The following is an 18,081-nucleotide window of genomic DNA, read 5'->3' on the forward strand; positions in this document are numbered from 1 at the left end:
GGGCAGATCAGGAAAGATCTCATATAGGGATTGTCACTTGAGCTAAATCTTGAGGAAAGAAAGGAGTGGTCTAAGAGGTGTAAGTCAAGGGAATGCCATGATAGGCACCTAGATGGGTACCATATATGAAGTACAGAAAGAACACCAGTTTGGTTGGACCATAGAGTATATGGAGAGGAGTAATGTCTAATAATTGAAAGCCAGGTTGTGAAGGGCTTTAGTTGATAAACAGAATCAAGACAGAGCCATTGTAGTTTTTAGAGTAAAGGAGGGACATGGTCAGACCTGTGCCATTAGGACAAACCAGTTTGGTGGCAGGTTGATGGATGGATTACAGTAGGGAAAGGTGGGGACACCAATTAGAAGGTTTTTCTCAATATCTTGAGTCAAAAGTGATGAGGGTGGTAGCTGTGTGAGAGGAGAGAAGGGACCAGGTAGAATAAATGTTGGGGTGACAGAATCAGCTTGGCGAGGCCCCCTCTGAAAGGGATCATTTGTATTTGTTGGCCAAGATTGGAATCTGCAGTGTCAAGAAGGGTCATTCTTTCATCTTCATAAAATTCCTTCAAAATTTAAAAGAATCTCAGACCATTTCATCCAACCTGTATTCAAAAAAAAAAAACAACTTCTTTACAACACACCTGAGAAGTGGGCAACATGAATAATAACTGCCATATCCATCCATCCATAATATATATACATATGAATATGTAGGGATAATGTATTATATACACAGGATGATGTACATGAGGATAAAGAGATTTCTTGAAGGCTTGTTAAGCAATCCTCACAACAGCCTTGGGAGGTAAAAGTTATTATCCCCATTTTACAGATGTGGGAACTCAAGCTCAGAAAGATCACATGAGCGGCCTTTAGTCAGAGGCAGGGGCAGGATTTTAACCCAGATCTCTAGGTCCAGGTCCAACCTTCTTTCCATTATACCACGGTACTGCTCCACCTTCCAAGACAGCTCATTTCACTTTAGGGCACTTGTAACGATTATAACTATCCAGGAAATATTCTTTTTTTCCTTCCCATAAAAGAAAGTCATTTTCTTGAGCAGGACATGGCGAGGTAGGATGGGAAGTTCCCATTTGGGAAGAAGAGAAAAAGGAAGTATCGTTATGTGATGAGAAAGAGTAGCCTGGGCTCTTGAGGCTGAACTAGGTTTTATGGCTACAGAGAAACATGCATGTTGGGCTTCTCTGGGTGTTCAAGTTTAAAGTTGAATGAGACTATTAAAAAAAAATCCAAAACGGGTTACTCTGGCTTTTATGCGAGAGATTTTTATATGCCTGAGGCCCTCTGTACTTTGCTGATCTTTTCAGGAAGAAAGAAAAGAAAAAAAACACAAAACTTTGAAGAAAAATGAACCTAATTAAACAAACCCATCTCTTCCAAGACAATTCCTCTCCCCCCCTCCGCCCCCGTGTGAAATATCTACATCCCTTCTGCCTCCCCATCCTCCTTATGGGAATGCCACCAAGGACTCTGCCTCGCCACCCTCAAACATGTTGGAATCCTGAAAGACTCCACCTGACCTGGGCCTTAATCCCTCCCCCTACCCCCCCAGATCCCAGGCAACTTTCCTAGGGCAGGCTGGCTTTAACGGTTAGCATCTATTTTTCATGAAAAAGCAGGAAATAAGCTGTCTTTCGTTAAAAAAAAAAAAAAACAGATTTACAAAATGTAATCATTGTTGAAATATTCTCTTTGAACTGCTGGTCCACGGGGGTCTGGGTCTCCCAGTGGCTCACTTCTTTAGAACACCCTTCCAGGGTCCTCTGGATGATCAGGTACACTGGTGGCTGGACCCTTTGAAGTCCTGAATGAATGAAAGGCCGCCATAATAAAAGGGAGCCGTTGTTCAAGCATAAAATACTCTTTAAGCTGATAGAATAGCTGCGTTAACACATCCTAAGCTGCCTCTTTTTTGGCCTCACATTTTCCTGTGCTTTGTGTACAGTCGGGGTTGGTATTTTACCAGAAGCCTCTGATCTATGTAGTATGCCATTGGTGAACAAAAAGCCCAAATAGGATTGTTTCTGTCCCTTCTGGTTGCTTGACTACCCCCTTCCCCAGGCTGGCCCCCCAGCCCCAGCCCCCCTCCCCATGACTCTGTCCAGGACCACAGTCCAAATGCCTTTCAGAGAGCACGGGAGAGTTCCTTTGTGCAACATCAGGGCTTCCTCCTGATGTTAATATAGCGATTAAAGAGAGATTTCATTTCCTTAAGAACTTTTTGCCACTGGGAAAAACTCCAATCTTTCTGGGTCTTCCTACTGCCCCCACCCCCTGGCAGTTCCCAAAAGGCTCTCGGCTTTTAACCGTATAAATAAATAAATCACCTTTGTCGAGCTCTTACTTTCTTTCCAGGGAAACCACCTTCTTTAGGTCTTAAGTTCCCATACATAATTAATATGTCATATTAAAAGTACCTGGTCTCCCCCAGCTTTCTGGATTGCATTTCAAGGATCTGATGCTGCACCGTCTGTAGGGTGTTATATTTAGACCGATTTGGGTGGGTGGGGCAGAGTGGACTATCTGAAAGCTGTGTGTGGAGTACAAAGAAATGGGTTGTGTATGCTGAAAAGACTGGGCATCGAGTCCCTTTTCCAACTTGGGCAAAGTGGTTTCGCCTCCATGGGCCTCAGTTTCCTCCTTTGTAAAGTGAGGGAACTGAACCAGACAGCTGCCAAGTTTAGGACTGCTGATTTAGAGCTGGAAGAATTTTACCTGAGGGCCTCCCAGAGCTTCAGTCCAGTCCAGCTGCCCCATTTTACAGATGAGGAAACTGAAGCTCCGAGGGGGTACACAGTTTATCCAGAATCCCATGACTGGTAAGCTTCTGAGTCAGCATTCGAACTCAGAGCTGCAAGGGCAGCCCTCTCCGTCTGGGGATCACAATCCTAGTCTCAGATCTGTGAGCCTATGTGTGACTCTGGAAAGGCACTTTAAATTCCCTGGGCCTAATCTTGTGTTATCCTGTGATCTGACTTGAAATTCTAGCTTTCTGGCTCTTAATAACAGTAGATATAATATCTAAAAACGTTCATGGCATGTTCAGGTCTACGAAGCATTCGACATGTGTCCTTTGATCCTCACTACAGTCCTGGGAGGTGGGTGCTATTGTCATGCCTCTTCTTACAGATGAGGAAACTGAGGCTCAGCGACTTTTTCAGAGTGTTCCACTAGTACCTATGACAGGATTTGAACACAGATCTTACTGACTCCAGGCCCAGAGCCCTACTCACTATGCCATGATGCCCGTTATTAACAACCTCCACAACCCTGGAACAAATCACTCTCCTTCCCTAGATCTTTCTTTCCTCCTTTGTAAGTTGGAATAGATGGCCTCTCAGGCCCCTCCCATTGTAAATCCATCCCATGATCTAGAATCAGAGGACCCAAGTTCAAATTCCACTTCTCCATTAGCTGTGTAACCTTGAGTAAGTCAACTACCTTGGACTCCAGTATCCTCCTCTGAAAGGGGAGGGATTTGATCAAGTGACAGCTAAGTTCCCCTTCCAGCATGAAGTATTTAAGGAGCTAGTTTCTTATATGGGTGGAAAAGCTGAATTTAGGACCAGAGGTCTTCAGTTAGAATCCTGCCTCTGAGACTTGTAAACTGTGGGTCTTAGAAGTAGTCTCTGGGCTCCAGGTATCAATCGAGGGGGTTAAATGGTACAACCTCTGAAGTTCCTTTGAGCGCTGTGATATCCAGTAGTTGTGAGGTTGTTCAGGGCAGAAGAATTTTACCTGGCAGAATATTGTTTCAAGTGGACATCAGCCAGCAAGGCCAGCTGGGCCCCAGGCTGAAACATTCAGTGATCCAACTTCTAACAAAAGTAACTGTGAGTGTGTGTGCGTGCGTGCATGAGTGCATGCACACATTCTGAAGATCTGGGAGGCACTCAGATAAAACTCTTCTTTTTTCCCAACTTGAGGTTTCTATGAAAACAGAGGTCTTGGCTGAAATGGCCGGGTTAGTCCCTGGGGGGCCGTGGTTTGGATGGCTCCACTGAGCTTCCTGATACTAGGTAGGCAAGCAGTCCGTAGGACAGATCAATCTACATTCCATGGACTGAGCCGACCACATTTGGCCTTTGCACAGAGGGGATCCAGCTGCTCACTGCCCATCTTCTCAAGGGCTGTTGTCTCAGAATCCCTGGGCCAGGGCTGTCCCAATGGGAGTGGCATGGAGGTCACCCACATGGTGAATAATCTGTCTGCTTCTGGTGCTTGTCCCTTTTCTTCCTTTGGAGAAAACTGATAGTGGCCTTCTGGGGCAAACAGAAGGACAGGGCCCTGGCCAAAAAGTGTACCTACCCAGGGCCCAGCCAGGTACACTTTCCCCCCCAAAAAATGTAGCTTGTGAATTAAGGATCTGCTGAAAAAGGCATGTCCGTGTGGGGGTCATGGTTGTGTTCAAGTCCTGACTAACCCCTCAGTGACTATATCGTATTTTATCTTTTATGTGTTCCCTTGTGTGAATAAGACTTTGAGAAGCGAAGGGATGACAGATGTTCACAGCCAGAGGCAGCCAGGTGGTACAGTGGCTAGAGGGTACACTTGGCTTGGAGTCACTTACTAGTTGTGTGACCCTGGGTAAGTCCCTTAACTTCTGTCTGCCTCAGTTTTCCTGTCTGTAAAATGAGACTAATAACATTGCCCTCCTGGTGAGCACTCCTCATAATACAGCTAATAAAAATAATATAGTGTTAATAATAGCACCTGCCTCCCAGGATTGTTGGGCAGATCAAACGAGTGAAGCGTTTGGCCAGCCTCAAAGCGTATGTAAATATTAGTTCGATGTTATTGTGAGCTGACGTTGGTATTTCATATTTTCCTCCCAAAAGCCCTGTAGTGTCAGAGAGGCAAGAATTATTGTGCCCCTTTTGCAGGTGAGGAAACTGTGGCTCAAAGGTTCAGGGACTGGCCCAAGGTCATACAGATTGTAAGGGACAATTTGTTGGAGTGGAAAACAGTTGACTTGGAGTCTTGGGTCAGCTTTTGGGTCCTGACATTTTGGTCATTGTATCCCTGCACCAAGCACATAGTGGGTGCTTAATGAGTGCTTGCTGATCGGGCAAAACAGTTTGGTGAAGACTGGAGCCTGTGTCTCTAGATCCCACATCCCCAGGTTCTTTCCACTGCCCCATACAGCCAGTGCACAGGCATTTACTGAGCTTCTCTTGTATGCATGATGCACAGTGCTACACATGGGGTTCCCAAGAGGGGACCCCATGCCTGATTCTGTAATTCAAGAATAATTAAGGTATATATGTAAATAAAAATAAACATGTGTGTAAAAATAATCATTGAAGAAAAGAGCCAGTGGGGTATCAGAGAAAGAGCGCTGGGTCTGGAGTCTGGGGAGAGCGCTTCAGCCACGTGGCAGGGGCGAGCCCCTTTGGTTCCCTGAGTCCCATCTAAGAGGAGGGGGGTGAATGTGAAGGCTCCTGGGATCTGCCTCCAGGGTGATGGGATGGTTGGTGTTTGGGGCATCTGTGAAAGCTCCCCAGGTCCTAGGCTACAGTAAGGAAAGTGCCGTATCCTCCCTGGTCCAGTCCTCTGGGGAGTACTGGGCCCAGTTCTGGGAATTATATTTTTAGGAAGGATCTTCTTGGTGAGCTGGAAAGTGGCCAGAAGAGGGCGACCATGGTGGCAAAGGACCTTGAGTCCATGTTGTATAAAATAGAAAAATGCTCTTGGGAAGAAGGCCTGGGTTGAAGTCCCATCTCTGACCTTCTAGATTTGTGACCCAGGGCAGGTCCCTGTACCTTCTGTGCTCAGGGCCAATTTCTAAGCCTATAGCACCCACTCTGATGCAGTCTTGTGGAAAGAGGGAATGAAGGTCCCAGGCTTCCCTGGCTCTCCCTCCCCAATTCTTGTTCCAGTGGGGTGGGACTTCATGACCTCTTCTGAGAGCCCTTTCCTATTTGAGAGAAACACTGAACAGTGAGCTGTAGGAAGATGTTGGCATGCTCTTGGGCTTGTGCGTGACCCATTGAGGCAGGGTACCCACCACATCCAAACACAGGTTAGGATGGACCACAGGAGGCTCTTGGCTTGGGTCTGAGTGCAGCTTCTCCCTGGCTGGGGGAGGGGCCCACCAGGCCCCAGCAGCACATGGGATGAGCCACCCCCTTCCTCCATGTGTGAACGTCCTTAAATAACCCACATTACCAGAGCCAGAGCCAACTGTCACACCCAGTTCTGGATTCCACATTAACAACCTCCTTCCGCCTGTGTTAATCTTTGGCCTTGAGGCCTTTTGTCTTACTTTTTTAATTTGAAAAACAGATACAGCTGTCTCCAGCCTGGGTTTGCTTGGAGGTAAGAGCAGGAGTAAGACTTGTCACTCTTTGGTTGTTTGTCATTGCTTTAATACACATCCTGTTCACCGTCTTTGATTAGGGCAAGGGGACTCTGGGCCTGTCCTTTCTTATCAGGGGAGTCACAGCGGAAGGGATCTTTGACTTCCCCTAATCTAATCCCCTCATTCTTCAGAGGAGGAACCAAGGCCCAGAGAGGGCCAGAGACTTGGCCAGGGTTGCACAGCAAGTACCTAAGTCGCTGGGCCTCTGACTTCAAAGCTCAGTTCAGTGACCCTATAAATGCATTGCTTTAATTCAGTCATGCCTGACTCTTCATGACCACACTTGGGGTTTCTTGGCAAAGATGCTGGAGTGGTGTGCCATCTTCTCATTTGACAGATGAGGAAACTGAAGCAGACAGGGTTAAGTGACTTGGCCAGGGACACACAATTTGAATTTGAACTCAGGTCCTCTTGACTCCAGGGCCAGGGCTCTATCCCACTGTACCACCTAGTTGCCTATAATGCCTACTGTGCACTCCCACTGCAACTTGGACGGATGGCCTCAGACCTAAGAAGACCTGGGTTCGAGTTCTCTCTGCCCATTCTTTCTGTACCCAATCTATTTGAATTCATCAGGAATAACTGGGGGTTCTCTTAGGATTTTCCAACTTGTCCTAGGCATCAGCTCCCTTTTAGCCATTTTTGTTCTGTTGTCTCCAGGGCAATGATGAGGGGAGGTGTGATGGAATGGGTTGGAGCCCCACCTCACTCACTCACTGGCTTTGTGATCCTGGGCTAGGTACAGGACTTTTCTAGGACTTTGTGACCTGTAGTTCCTCATCCTGAACATACACACAAAAACTCAGAGGTCCAATCATTTTCTTTACAGATCCTAGGATGTAAAAACAAAAAGGAAACAGCCTTTCCCTTCAAGAAATAAAGAGAAGAAGGAAATTCAGCGCAAAGGCCTGTTGACTGACTATCTAATGGAGAGGGTGGGCAGTTGGGGAGGGGTAGACAAAATCAAACCTGAATGGTAGGTGGGAGCCAGGGTGTGGACACAGTGTGGCCTAGGGAAAGGCAGAAATGCCCTATGAGTTGGAACTGGAGTCTGATGACTGTGATCTGTGGAACTAATTAGGAAACTCTTGGAACAGTTCAGGTGAGAGGCCATGAGGTCCTGAGTTGGGGCAGTGAAGTCAGAGGTTCTAGTCCCATTTCTGCAAACTTGGGTAAACTGAGTTGGACTCAAAGACCTCTCGGGTCTCTTGCATGTCTGAAACTGGGAGCTACCTCGTTGGCCCCTTTGCCATCCTCAATGGCACCAAAGGCCCCAATTTTTTTTTAATGGTTTTGGTTTTCTTAGGCGGCCATCCCCACCTAAGTCCTCGCCGTGACAGACTTCCTGTTTAGGATGCAGACGAGTTGCTATCGTTTATGGTCCATAAATCCTTAGTACTTTGAGGCTTCCAGGAGAGCATCCTGCCTGATCACCAACTTTCATGGGGTTGTAAATTAAGGGCGGGAAAGTGTGATAATACTCCTCAGAGAACAGTAAAAAAAGAGACCAGCAATGGTTAAATGGGATTTTATAAGCACGCTCCGTGTGCAACTGTTTTGCATTACATGAGCTGAATACCTCAGAGATGACACACATCTGCAGGCCCTTTATTAAATCCTTAGTCAGCACTTTTCCACCTGATGAGATTACTTCTTCATTTGACTGGAGAAAAAAGGGAAGCTAAGATCTTTTGCTGGACTGCAGAATTCATTGGGATGTTTCACCTTGAGCGCTGGAGAGAGGACAAGCTCAGATGACGCTCCCTAGGACGACTGGGTGGGCGGCTGACAAATGGGGAGCTGACGCGTCCCAGAGCTGGGATCTTGGGGGGATGGCGGATTTATAAAGCTCAGAAATACTGGCTGGAGAAAGCTTCCCTGGTGTCAGACGCTCCAGATAGCATCAGCCTGTATTGTCTCGTCTTGTTGGGACTCATTGGAGATAAAAAGCAGAAATGCCTTTGTACTCTGTCCGGAGGCAGGAGGTTACATTTCAGAACTTCTCAAAGTAGAAAAAAATATAGAGAAAGGCAGAAAAGATATTAAATTGGAAGTTACAGCACCATAAATGCCCAAAGATATGTTTTTTTTTTTAATCTGCCCTAAGTGACCTTACCCATCATCGGCTCATATTTCTCCACTGGCCAGCCATGTGATCTTACAAAATTAACATTCTGTAGCTGAAGTTATTGGTATCATAAAAAAGAGGAAGAAGAAGGCAAATGCTTTAAAATGCAGTCTGTTTAGAAATGGCAAGCAGAAATAAAGTGGGCCTTCCCATATCCCTCCTGGTACATTTCTTTGTAACTTGCTTGTAAACATGTGGCCTGCATTTGGAGTTCAGGAGTCCGGATTTCAATCCTGGCTCTCTGACATTGTGGCCTTGGGCAAGTCACTTTGGGCCTCTGTTTCTTCATCTGTAAAATGAGGGGGCAAAACAGTGGATAATATCCTTCCAACTCCCGTCCTAAGGTTCTGTGAGTTGGGTCAACGTAGCTAATAAGAGCACGTAGGTTCTGGTCCATCTGAGAGAACATTGGCTGTAGAAGAAGAGGCCTGCATTCAAATGCTAATTCTGCCCTTTACTGCCCATGTGAGTATGAGCAAATCTTCGGGACCCAGAAAGCATTCGTGAGGTGCCTACTGCATACACTCCAGGAGCTGGAGATTCAAACATAAGACCTAAATGATCCTGCCCCAAGGTTTCAGTTTCTTCTTTAGTGAAATAAGGGTGTTGGTCCATCAGTCAACAGGCTTTATTAAGCACCTACTATGTGCCAGGCACTGCCCTACGTGCTGGAGATATAAAGAAATCCAAAAGCCACCTTCTGCTGCCCAAAAGTTCACAGTGTAGCAGACAACGTGGAGATAATTATGTACCATCATGATTATATGTAGGATACATCTGAAAGAATTAGCAGAGAGAAGGCACTGTGACTTCAGTCCAATCCAACAAACATTTATTAAGCACCTACTAGGTGCCAAGCTCCATCTTAAGGTTTCTTTTCTCCATCCCTGATTCTATAAACCAAACCCACAAGGAGTTTGTACTTAATGACTCTGAGGTTCCTTCCAGCTCCTGTGAGCCTTTTAAATGCCAGAGGCACTGGCCTCCCTGACCACCTCTAGCCAGCTCTTGGTCTGGGATCCCACCCATCATAATCCCAAGGTCTTTTCCTGTCCTCAGACCCTCATGTCCTGAGCTCTGATTCACAGCGACCATCTTCAGATTGATCTCAAGAAAGCCTAATACACACGAGCCATCCCAAACCTGCCTGCTTGCAACCTCAGCAAATCAATGATCCCCTCCCAACGTCCTCAGAGACGCGCCCTCAGCCAAATGCCAAAGTGTCATCAGTCCCACAGAGAGCGAGCAGGCAGGAAGAAATGTAAGGATGGATGTGGGATGGGGGGGGGGGGTGCCGGCCTTGCAAGGGTTAATTAAGTTCTTCCAGTGGTCCTTAAGGGGCTGGTCCCATGTGCCCAGGATTCCTGTGGGCCCCCCCACCCCATGATCCCCCAACTCCCTTATTGACATGTTGCTGGTCAAGGATCACAATAGCTCTCTGTGTCTGCCACATCATGGCTGGAATCATCCTCAGGAAAGGAGGAGAAAAAAAAGTTTTGAAAGCCCCACCATGAGACAAAAGGCCGGGAACTGCAGTGCAGCGTGGAAGCCGAGAAAGCCTGGAGTCAGCAACTTCTACTGATTAAGAACTAACCTTTAGAGTAACTCTCGGAGTGTGTGGTTAGCATTTAAATTTAAACATGTCAGGAGTTGATTTGTGTTCCTGAATACCAACTCCAAAGGAGTAACATTCACGTCGCCTCGTTTTCCCCCTAATTCCCTTAAGCAGCTAAAGAATTTCATGAAATGTCAATAGGGCAAAAAATAAGGGGGGAGGGGGTCTGGGGGGGCAGCCCTAGACCTTGGAGCTTTCTTTCCCATGCAAATCTTCACACACACACCCCCCAAGACAAAAAAATGCGGGGCAGAGAAACACAATAATTAGTCCTTTGTCTAACTTTCCCAGAGAAAGACGGGTTAATTAAATATACAACAGTGTTGGTTTTGGGAGTGGGGGTCCCCGCTTGCTGTGAAGGTCATAAATTAGGGAGAATAAATACCTCAATGTGTTTGCAGTGGGCCCTGCTACGTCAGAGCCACTGGAAGGTTGGTGGGAGGAGAGCCCAGGGTTTCTTGCTAATGATAGTCACGTCTGGGTCTGTCTGGTTGCCCTTAGCAACCAGACATGATGTAACACCACGATGAACTTGAACTTGGGGGACTTGAAAAGAGAACAATAGACCAGAGCAATCAATAAAGCCTATTTCAGTGAAGGATTACCGAGCTGCTCTGGGGTAACCTTGTCTGCAAGGCGCACACTGAATAGTAAGATGTGTGAAGAAACTTTCTTTTTTTTTTTGGCTTTTTCAGAGGCCAGCCTCAGCACTGCAGAGCTAAGCCATGCAGGGGGACTGGCTGCTGGAGGCGTGGGGTGGGGAAGGGCACCCCCTGCTGGCCCCTCTGTGTCCCCAGCCTCGCTCACCAGGGCTTGCAGGATGGGCGTCCTCATGGTGGGCTCAGAAGCCAGGAAACTGGAATTTTAGAGTGGGTTTAGCCCAAATCTGAGACGGAACTCTTCTCTGTGAGGATGAGGAAGCCAGAGAGGACCATCGTTTATTTAGAAGAGGGACCCCTGGAAGTTTAAAGCTCTTTTCTCATATTTTTTTTTTTTTTAGTCTTTTTATCCAGTTAGATTGAGTCCACCTATGTGACCAGGCCAATTTCCTTTCAGGACACAAAAGATTTGATTGTGTTCCTCAAAGCATGGCCAGATGAACATTAGGAAGTATACAGGATAAGTACTTCTAAAACTCTGGAAACCAAAGGTTGCTGAGAAACCAGGAAACCTTACCCCAACATCCACGCAGCTGTCGTGTGGCCAGTTAGGCTTGGACTCCAGCAAAGCCTTATTTTAACCAGTCGAACCCCTCAGATGAAGAAGGAACCATCCCCCCACTGAACCCTTTGGACGCCAACTCTGAGCATATCCCCTTCCCTTCTGTTGGACTGGAGGGACCACAGGCTATGGAAACCCTTGCTTTTGCTGGACAGGTCTGACCAGGCTTCCTGGGGAGGTTTGGAGGATTGGCAGCCATACTTCCAGAGAAGCAGTTGTGATATAGTGAAAGGTGGCCTGGATGTGCAGCCAGGAAGTCTGGGTGTGAGGTCTAGCTCCCCCTTATTTATCATCCCAGAATCCCAGGCAACTCCCTAAGACCCTACAGCACAGATTTTTGAGTTGTCCATCAATATTGGTGAAGGAAATTTCCATATTGGGAACCCCCAACATTGGAGAAACCACAAGTCTAAAGCAAAAACTATCTGTATGTATATATGTATATGTGTGTGTGTGTTGTATCTCTGCATGTATGTGTGTGATGTAGACATATATGCATGTACATTTTGCTAGTACTACTCAAATGGATGTGTGATCTTGTATATGTAGGTATTCTCTCTAAAAGTGCAACATTTAACCCACCTATACTTGCCCATCCTGTCTAATTTTTATCCATCCCCTCCTATAAATTCTCTCCTAAGGTTCTACCCAAGTTACAAGACTCTTCTTCTGTTTTTCTTGACATGGCAAGTGGAACACACAGCCTAGACAACGGTTATCTTTCACTCTGGATTAAAGAAGTGAATTATCCCAGAGAGATTAAGGGAGAGTTAGAGAGAGAAAAAGTTTTGCATCCAATATGTTATTAGATCCTCTTAAATACCCTGTGATGTGGGTGTTGCAGTGTGCAGTATTATAGTTCCCATTTTACAAACCGGGAAACTGAGGTTCATAGTGGTTACCCAACTCACTCATGGTCACACAATCAGGAAAAGGCCAGACTAGACCTGAGTTCCATATTCTCATGGGGGTCATTGATCTGTCTACCATACTATGCCAAATGATGGAAGAAAGCCATTCTGAAAGTAGATGTTGAATGAATGCGTCCAACTCTTCCTCTTAACACATCCTGACCAAAATAAAGGGGCGAGGGTGAGGAAAACCCATTTCTTTTGGAATAAGTGCCTGGATTTGTTGTATTTACAAGTGGCCAGAGGTGCCCAGTAGGTAGATACTAGCTGTATCCACCTTTTGTGGCAGAAAGAAAAAAAAATGAAGTTGCTCACCTTTGGGGATGGGGGAGGACAGGATGAGGTCCACCAAAAAGCCTCAGTTGGGTCCTCAAACTTTAAATCTGTTTAGCTCTGTCCTACTCCATTTACTATACACCAGGTCCTATCTAGGTATGCGCGACCCAAAAACAAATGAAGAACCGGGCTTTTCCTCAAAGAGCTTCCATTTTCTGGGGGAGAACAACATGTACATAGATACTGAATGGAAAAATTAACCAAAATAACTTACAAAGTCATTTTGTTGAAGGGAAGAGAATGCTGAAAACTGTAGAAAATCAGCCTTTTGAGGGCTGAGCAACTCATATATGTATGTATGTATAGACATATGTATACATATATGCATATATATACATATACCTCTCTATATATATACATCACTTTCAGCTGTTTGAATATGGCTCTTTTCCATGGTGTTATGACAGACTGATAAAAAAGATTTATTAAAAAAAAGAAAAAACTTGGGCCCTTTTCATTCCATCCCACAATGTAAAGGCATGGCGGGGCTTACCTGCATGAGAGTTATACACTGAATCTCACCTGAAGAAAACAAGTATGTTGATTTCCATTTTCTGGAACCAACAAAGTATCTTCAAATTGCAGCCCAACTGGTGTCTTTGACCCTGCGGTTCTGTCTCCCTTACAACTGTGTACATTCTCTTTAATAGAGGGTCTGAAATGTTTCCCTCTTGGGATTGGAAGAACCACAAAGAAAGGAGTGGAAAGATTATGAAGGTTCTGGAAAACTGACATAGTCTTCTCAGAGTTCTGGAGGGAGGCAGGGAGGGAGGATCAATCAGGATGACCAGACTCAGAAGTTTAACCAAGCACATATTATTTCCACTGTCAACCTATCTCAATTCTCTCTGTGTCTCTTATGTAGAAAGAAGTCTGGACCCATCTGGTTGTCATCAATATATCATTATTGAAAAACTTATAGAATCTACTATAAGGAATCCTAGAGGCAATTAGACTAGTTCTCTCACTGTAAAGATGAGGAAATTAAAGGTCAGGGCAGGCAATCAGCTTGTCCCTGGTGTGATGAGCCTGGGCTTAGAGTGAGGAAGACTTCAGTTCAAATCTGCTTCAAGTATATACTAGCTTGTAACCCTGAGCAAGTCACTTAGCTTCTCTTTGCCTCAGTTCTCTCATCTGTAAAATGAAAGCCTCACCTATAAATCTATGATCCTATCATCAGTAAGACCTGGTTTTCAGCTTTTTCCCAATAACTTACATGCTTAAGTGGACTCCAGGCAGTCCACTTAACCTCTCTGGGACTCAATTTCCTTATCTATAACATGAAGATGGTAACATTCACAATACTTACTATCCTGCATTGTCATATCAGGAGACATATCAGATCATGTATTTACTCATTCTGCAAGCTTCAGAGTCTCTCTACCAATATTATTTTATTCTAATTATTCTAATAATTACTATTTATTCTATATTATTATATCATTCTAATTTTTGTCCCAAGTAGTACAGTGAATTAGTGGTAAATCTAAGAGGAGAGACCAATTCTAACTCAGTACCCTTGCTCTCACTATCTCATGTGACCATTTACAAACACTGAGAATACTTTTTTTTTTCAATAATGACCATCTGTGACTTCCTTTTTTCCAGTATTTTATGGCAATCAGTACTTAGCACAATGCCTGGCATACAGTAAGTGCTTATTAAATGCTCCTGGACTTGACTTAACTGCCTATGCCCAGAGACTTTCCACAGCTTAAAACATGTCACCTAGCATAAATGGTGATCCTGGCTAGCCACTTACTACCAACTTTGATCTTTTCCTTCTAAAGTGGCAGGGTCTATATGTTGCTCTTGGGATGCCTTATAGAGAAGGTACCTAAGTCCCAAAATATATTCAATTTTCATTTCTGAAAGGCAGTCCCAGTTTCAGTGTGCCATGGCTGTCCCTTTCTTGGCTTTGGTGTAGCCAGTGGGTGAGTACTTCCTTCTTCTACTTAGGATATTTCCCCTCTACACCATCAGGACTTCAGAGTCAAAAGGGGTCTCTCTCTCTCTCTCTCTCTCTCTCTCTCTCTCTCTCTCTCTCTCTCTCTCTCTCTCTCTCTCTCTCTCTCTCTGTATATATATACATATATATATATATATACACATTATGTTCATAGAGAACTCACTACTTCCTGAGTCAGTTTGTTCATTAAGAAATTCTTTCTTAAAGAATAAAAGCGCCTTGAGGGCAGGGACCGTTTAATTCTTGTCTTTGTTCGCCCAGTGCCTTAAACAATGGCAGGTGCTTAATAAATATGTGTGGAATCGATTTATGCCAACCTGAAATCTGTTTGCTGTTGCCTTCTACTGACTGGTTCTAGTTCTGCCCTCTGGAGTTAACAGAATAAGTCTCCATGTGACTTCTTCTTCCAAGTCATTATCATTGACATTGTGTCGGAATGCCCCAGCATCCTGGTGATAAGAGATAGAACCTGGAATAGTGGGAAAAGCCTTAATTTTGGAATCAGAGGGTTTGAATCCCTGGTCCTATATTTCCATGTGACCCAAGTGATTATGACAAGCCACTGCCTTGCTGGGCTTCAGTTTCCTCTTCTGTAAGACCTAGCTGGTCTCCCAAGTTCCCCTTTGGTTCCAACTTCCTAAGCCCTCTCTCGTAAAGCCATCATGCGAGTGCCATTTTGTAACTTGGCTTTTTTCTTATTGTGTCTTCCAGTCCTGGTACCTGGGATAAAAGTCACAGCATCCCACCATCCACCAGACAGACCACCGGACCCCTTCTCAACTCTGTAACGCGGAAGCAGCAGCAGCTCAGTGCAGTTTCTTCATTGTCCAGCGGAAGGGGAGACAAACAGATTCAGAAAAACCAGTATATGGAAAAATGGCGAGCGTTATGGTCCAACAGCCAAGGCCATAACCTCTTTGGGATTAGCATTTTTTTTTCAACCACCTTAGGGACTGTTGTAATTTTCTCACATGGTGCTTGAAATGATTTGGCATTGTCGCATTGGAGTGTTTCGCTGGTAGTGTAAGTTATAGGTGACGCTGGGGGGAGAGGGAGGCCGGTCTGCTGTTGTGTGCTGCCTTCCCTGCTGTGTCCCCCACTTTCCATACGGAGCCCAGCTGTTTCACGGTCTTGACATCCATTGACCCATTACAGATGCGTACGCCTTTCTGAGCACTCGCGAGGCCCGCCACAACTAAAACTTTCGCCGTCGCTGAAATCTGAAATCTGCAAAATGTAACTTACAGGACAGACGATAGGGCATGTTCTTCTGTAACATATCGGGGAAAAAAAAAAGATGCAGTGGGTTCCCTTCTGGGGGGGGTTGATTTTTGTCCTACGGTCAGCAGTTTAAATGTGTAACATGACCCATAAAGGATGGTGAGTCCACTCACGTTGCAGAGATATCCAGAAATGACAACCTACTACTATAGTCGTCATGGTTTTTTTTTTTTAAAGTTTGAAATGCTGCACTTACATTAGAACATTGTGGGTTTTTTTTTCCAACAATTTTCAACAATTACACAAATTCATGTGGAAATGGGGAAGATGGTCTGTTTTGACAGAAACTGACAGGAATCAATCAAAACAATCGAATTTTGAATTGAGTTAAGTGCAATTTCATTGGATAGCTAAATATCTTTGTAAGATAGAGATTGTTGAAAATTCTATTTTTGTTTTCCAAGTCTTTCTACCCCAGGACTCTAAATTATTGGGGTAAAAAAAAAACAGCCTTGCAAGAAAAAAGGGGAGCTATTTTTGCTTTTTATGTTTTTTATTGTTAAACTTGTATCCCTTTAAAAACTGAAGGAAAAGTTAAAAAAAAAAACAAAAAAATACAATCTAATGGTGCTTTTACCACAATATGTTAACTACATTAAATGCTAATTAATTATTTTCTTTTATCAAAGCACATAAAAATTAAGTCATGATATCTGTTAATTTTATAAGCTAAAAGTCACTTATAATGAATTATGCCAATTTTGAAAAAAAAAATTTGACACGTTTCTGGCCACCTAAGGTGTATCCGTTCTTGGCCACTTCAAGTCCCAGAGAGCATCCAGAGGTTTAAAACACCTTGATGTCCTATGTTTTCCTGGACAGACTACAGAGAGAAATGATAAAGATGCTGGTGTCCATTCTGAGGCACTTGTTGGGAAAAAAAGGGAAAAAAATTCGTACCCCCAAATGTCCTGTATCTTATGTACAAAAGTTAAAACGAGGCAAAAAAAAAATGCAGAAAAAAAAAATGAGAACAAATAAGAGTGCAAGTGATTTTTTTCTACCAGACAGCGAAGCACTCAATGCTTCCCCAGGCGACTTTCAGAAGGTTTCCTAGACTATACATATATATACGTTCTGATTGGCGCATCTGGCTAATCAGAGAAAATCTGTGCATGTTCTAGTGTTAGTAACTAATTTTTATATAGTTAATGTAGGATAAAGTAGAGTACATTAAGACACAATATTGTAACCCTATTCCAGGCACTTACTTGCCTTTAAACCTTGTTTGTTCAGCCCTTGAGAAGGGTTCCTACTACTGTCCTATACAATCAAGTATCTGAAATTCTTGGGAAGTCACTTTTGCTCATCTTTTCCCTGAAACAATGTTGGTTGTTTGTTTTATTTTTTTTCCTCCTTGATTTGCACGAAACAAATGAAAAAAAAAATTCCATATCAATGTGCCTTGCCCTGGATAGCGATTATTTCTGAAATTGTTGCACACGTTCCTCGAATCGAAAGGGTTTTTTTCCCTGGTCAAGCATTTGGAGACACTTTTTTTGTAAATGTGACTTTGACGTCCGCCATCGTCAGTTTCCACTTCTAGAACCTAAGTAGCGTGTTAGTTGTTCCGCAGATAGGAGTAGTGTGTATTGTCTGGTGTGGTCAGTGGCAGTGCTGTTCTGAGATCTGTAGATGCTAGAGAAAAAACAAATCAGTATTTTGGGATGTTGCTGCATTGGACATTTTATTTCGGAGTCTTCCTTTATTTTGTTTTGTTTTATTTCCCAGATATATGAAAATATGCAATACCTGCTTATATCACGTAGGAATGCTTAGTGGTGATCGATTTTTCTTTTGATTTTTTTTATTTGACCAAAGTCAGTGCTGCACTTGATGCAGTGTGTTTTCGGTGTTTGTCTTTGTCCTTTTTTTTGCGAATTTTGAATGCACGGAGGCAGGAAGGGCTCCCTTTAGAGTAGTGGTCAAACTGTGAGGCACTAAGCTGACCCTGCTTCAAGCATTTGTTTTTTTTTTTTTTTTACAACTATTCCTTTCACAAGCAAGCCTTAAAAAAAATAGCGTTTTAAAAAAACACAACAAAAAAACCAACCTTCCTTTTTCTTCAGATCCCCACACCCCATTTTTCTTAGCAGACCAGTTGATCCACATTCAATAAATATAATAATGCCCATTTTTATATGCACGTTTTTAAACTTCCGAGTTTGGAGAAAGAAAAATAAATAATTGTTTACTGGTTCTCTCTAAGGAAAAAAAATAAAACATTTTGGACTTTGA

General features: G+C 44.0%; 1 protein-coding gene across 8 annotated transcripts in view; it reads left to right on the top strand.

The window, feature by feature from the left end:
- Positions 1-18,081, top strand: part of NFIA (nuclear factor I A) — a 455,027-nt gene extending 436,946 nt beyond the window's left edge. For 2 of the 8 annotated variants that reach the window (XM_072649683.1, XM_072649681.1), the window contains exon 11: positions 7,212-7,283. In XM_072649683.1, the coding sequence (XP_072505784.1) occupies positions 7,212-7,262 (51 nt within the window). In that variant the 3' untranslated portion in view covers positions 7,263-7,283. Of the gene's footprint in view, positions 1-7,211; positions 7,285-15,273 lie in introns of those variants that run through there. The other 6 variants (XM_072649685.1, XM_072649686.1, XM_072649684.1 and 3 more) reach the window with 5 other exon arrangements.

The sequence above is a fragment of the Notamacropus eugenii genome, chromosome 2 (assembly GCF_028372415.1).
Source record: "Notamacropus eugenii isolate mMacEug1 chromosome 2, mMacEug1.pri_v2, whole genome shotgun sequence".
Classification (NCBI taxonomy): domain Eukaryota; kingdom Metazoa; phylum Chordata; class Mammalia; order Diprotodontia; family Macropodidae; genus Notamacropus; species Notamacropus eugenii.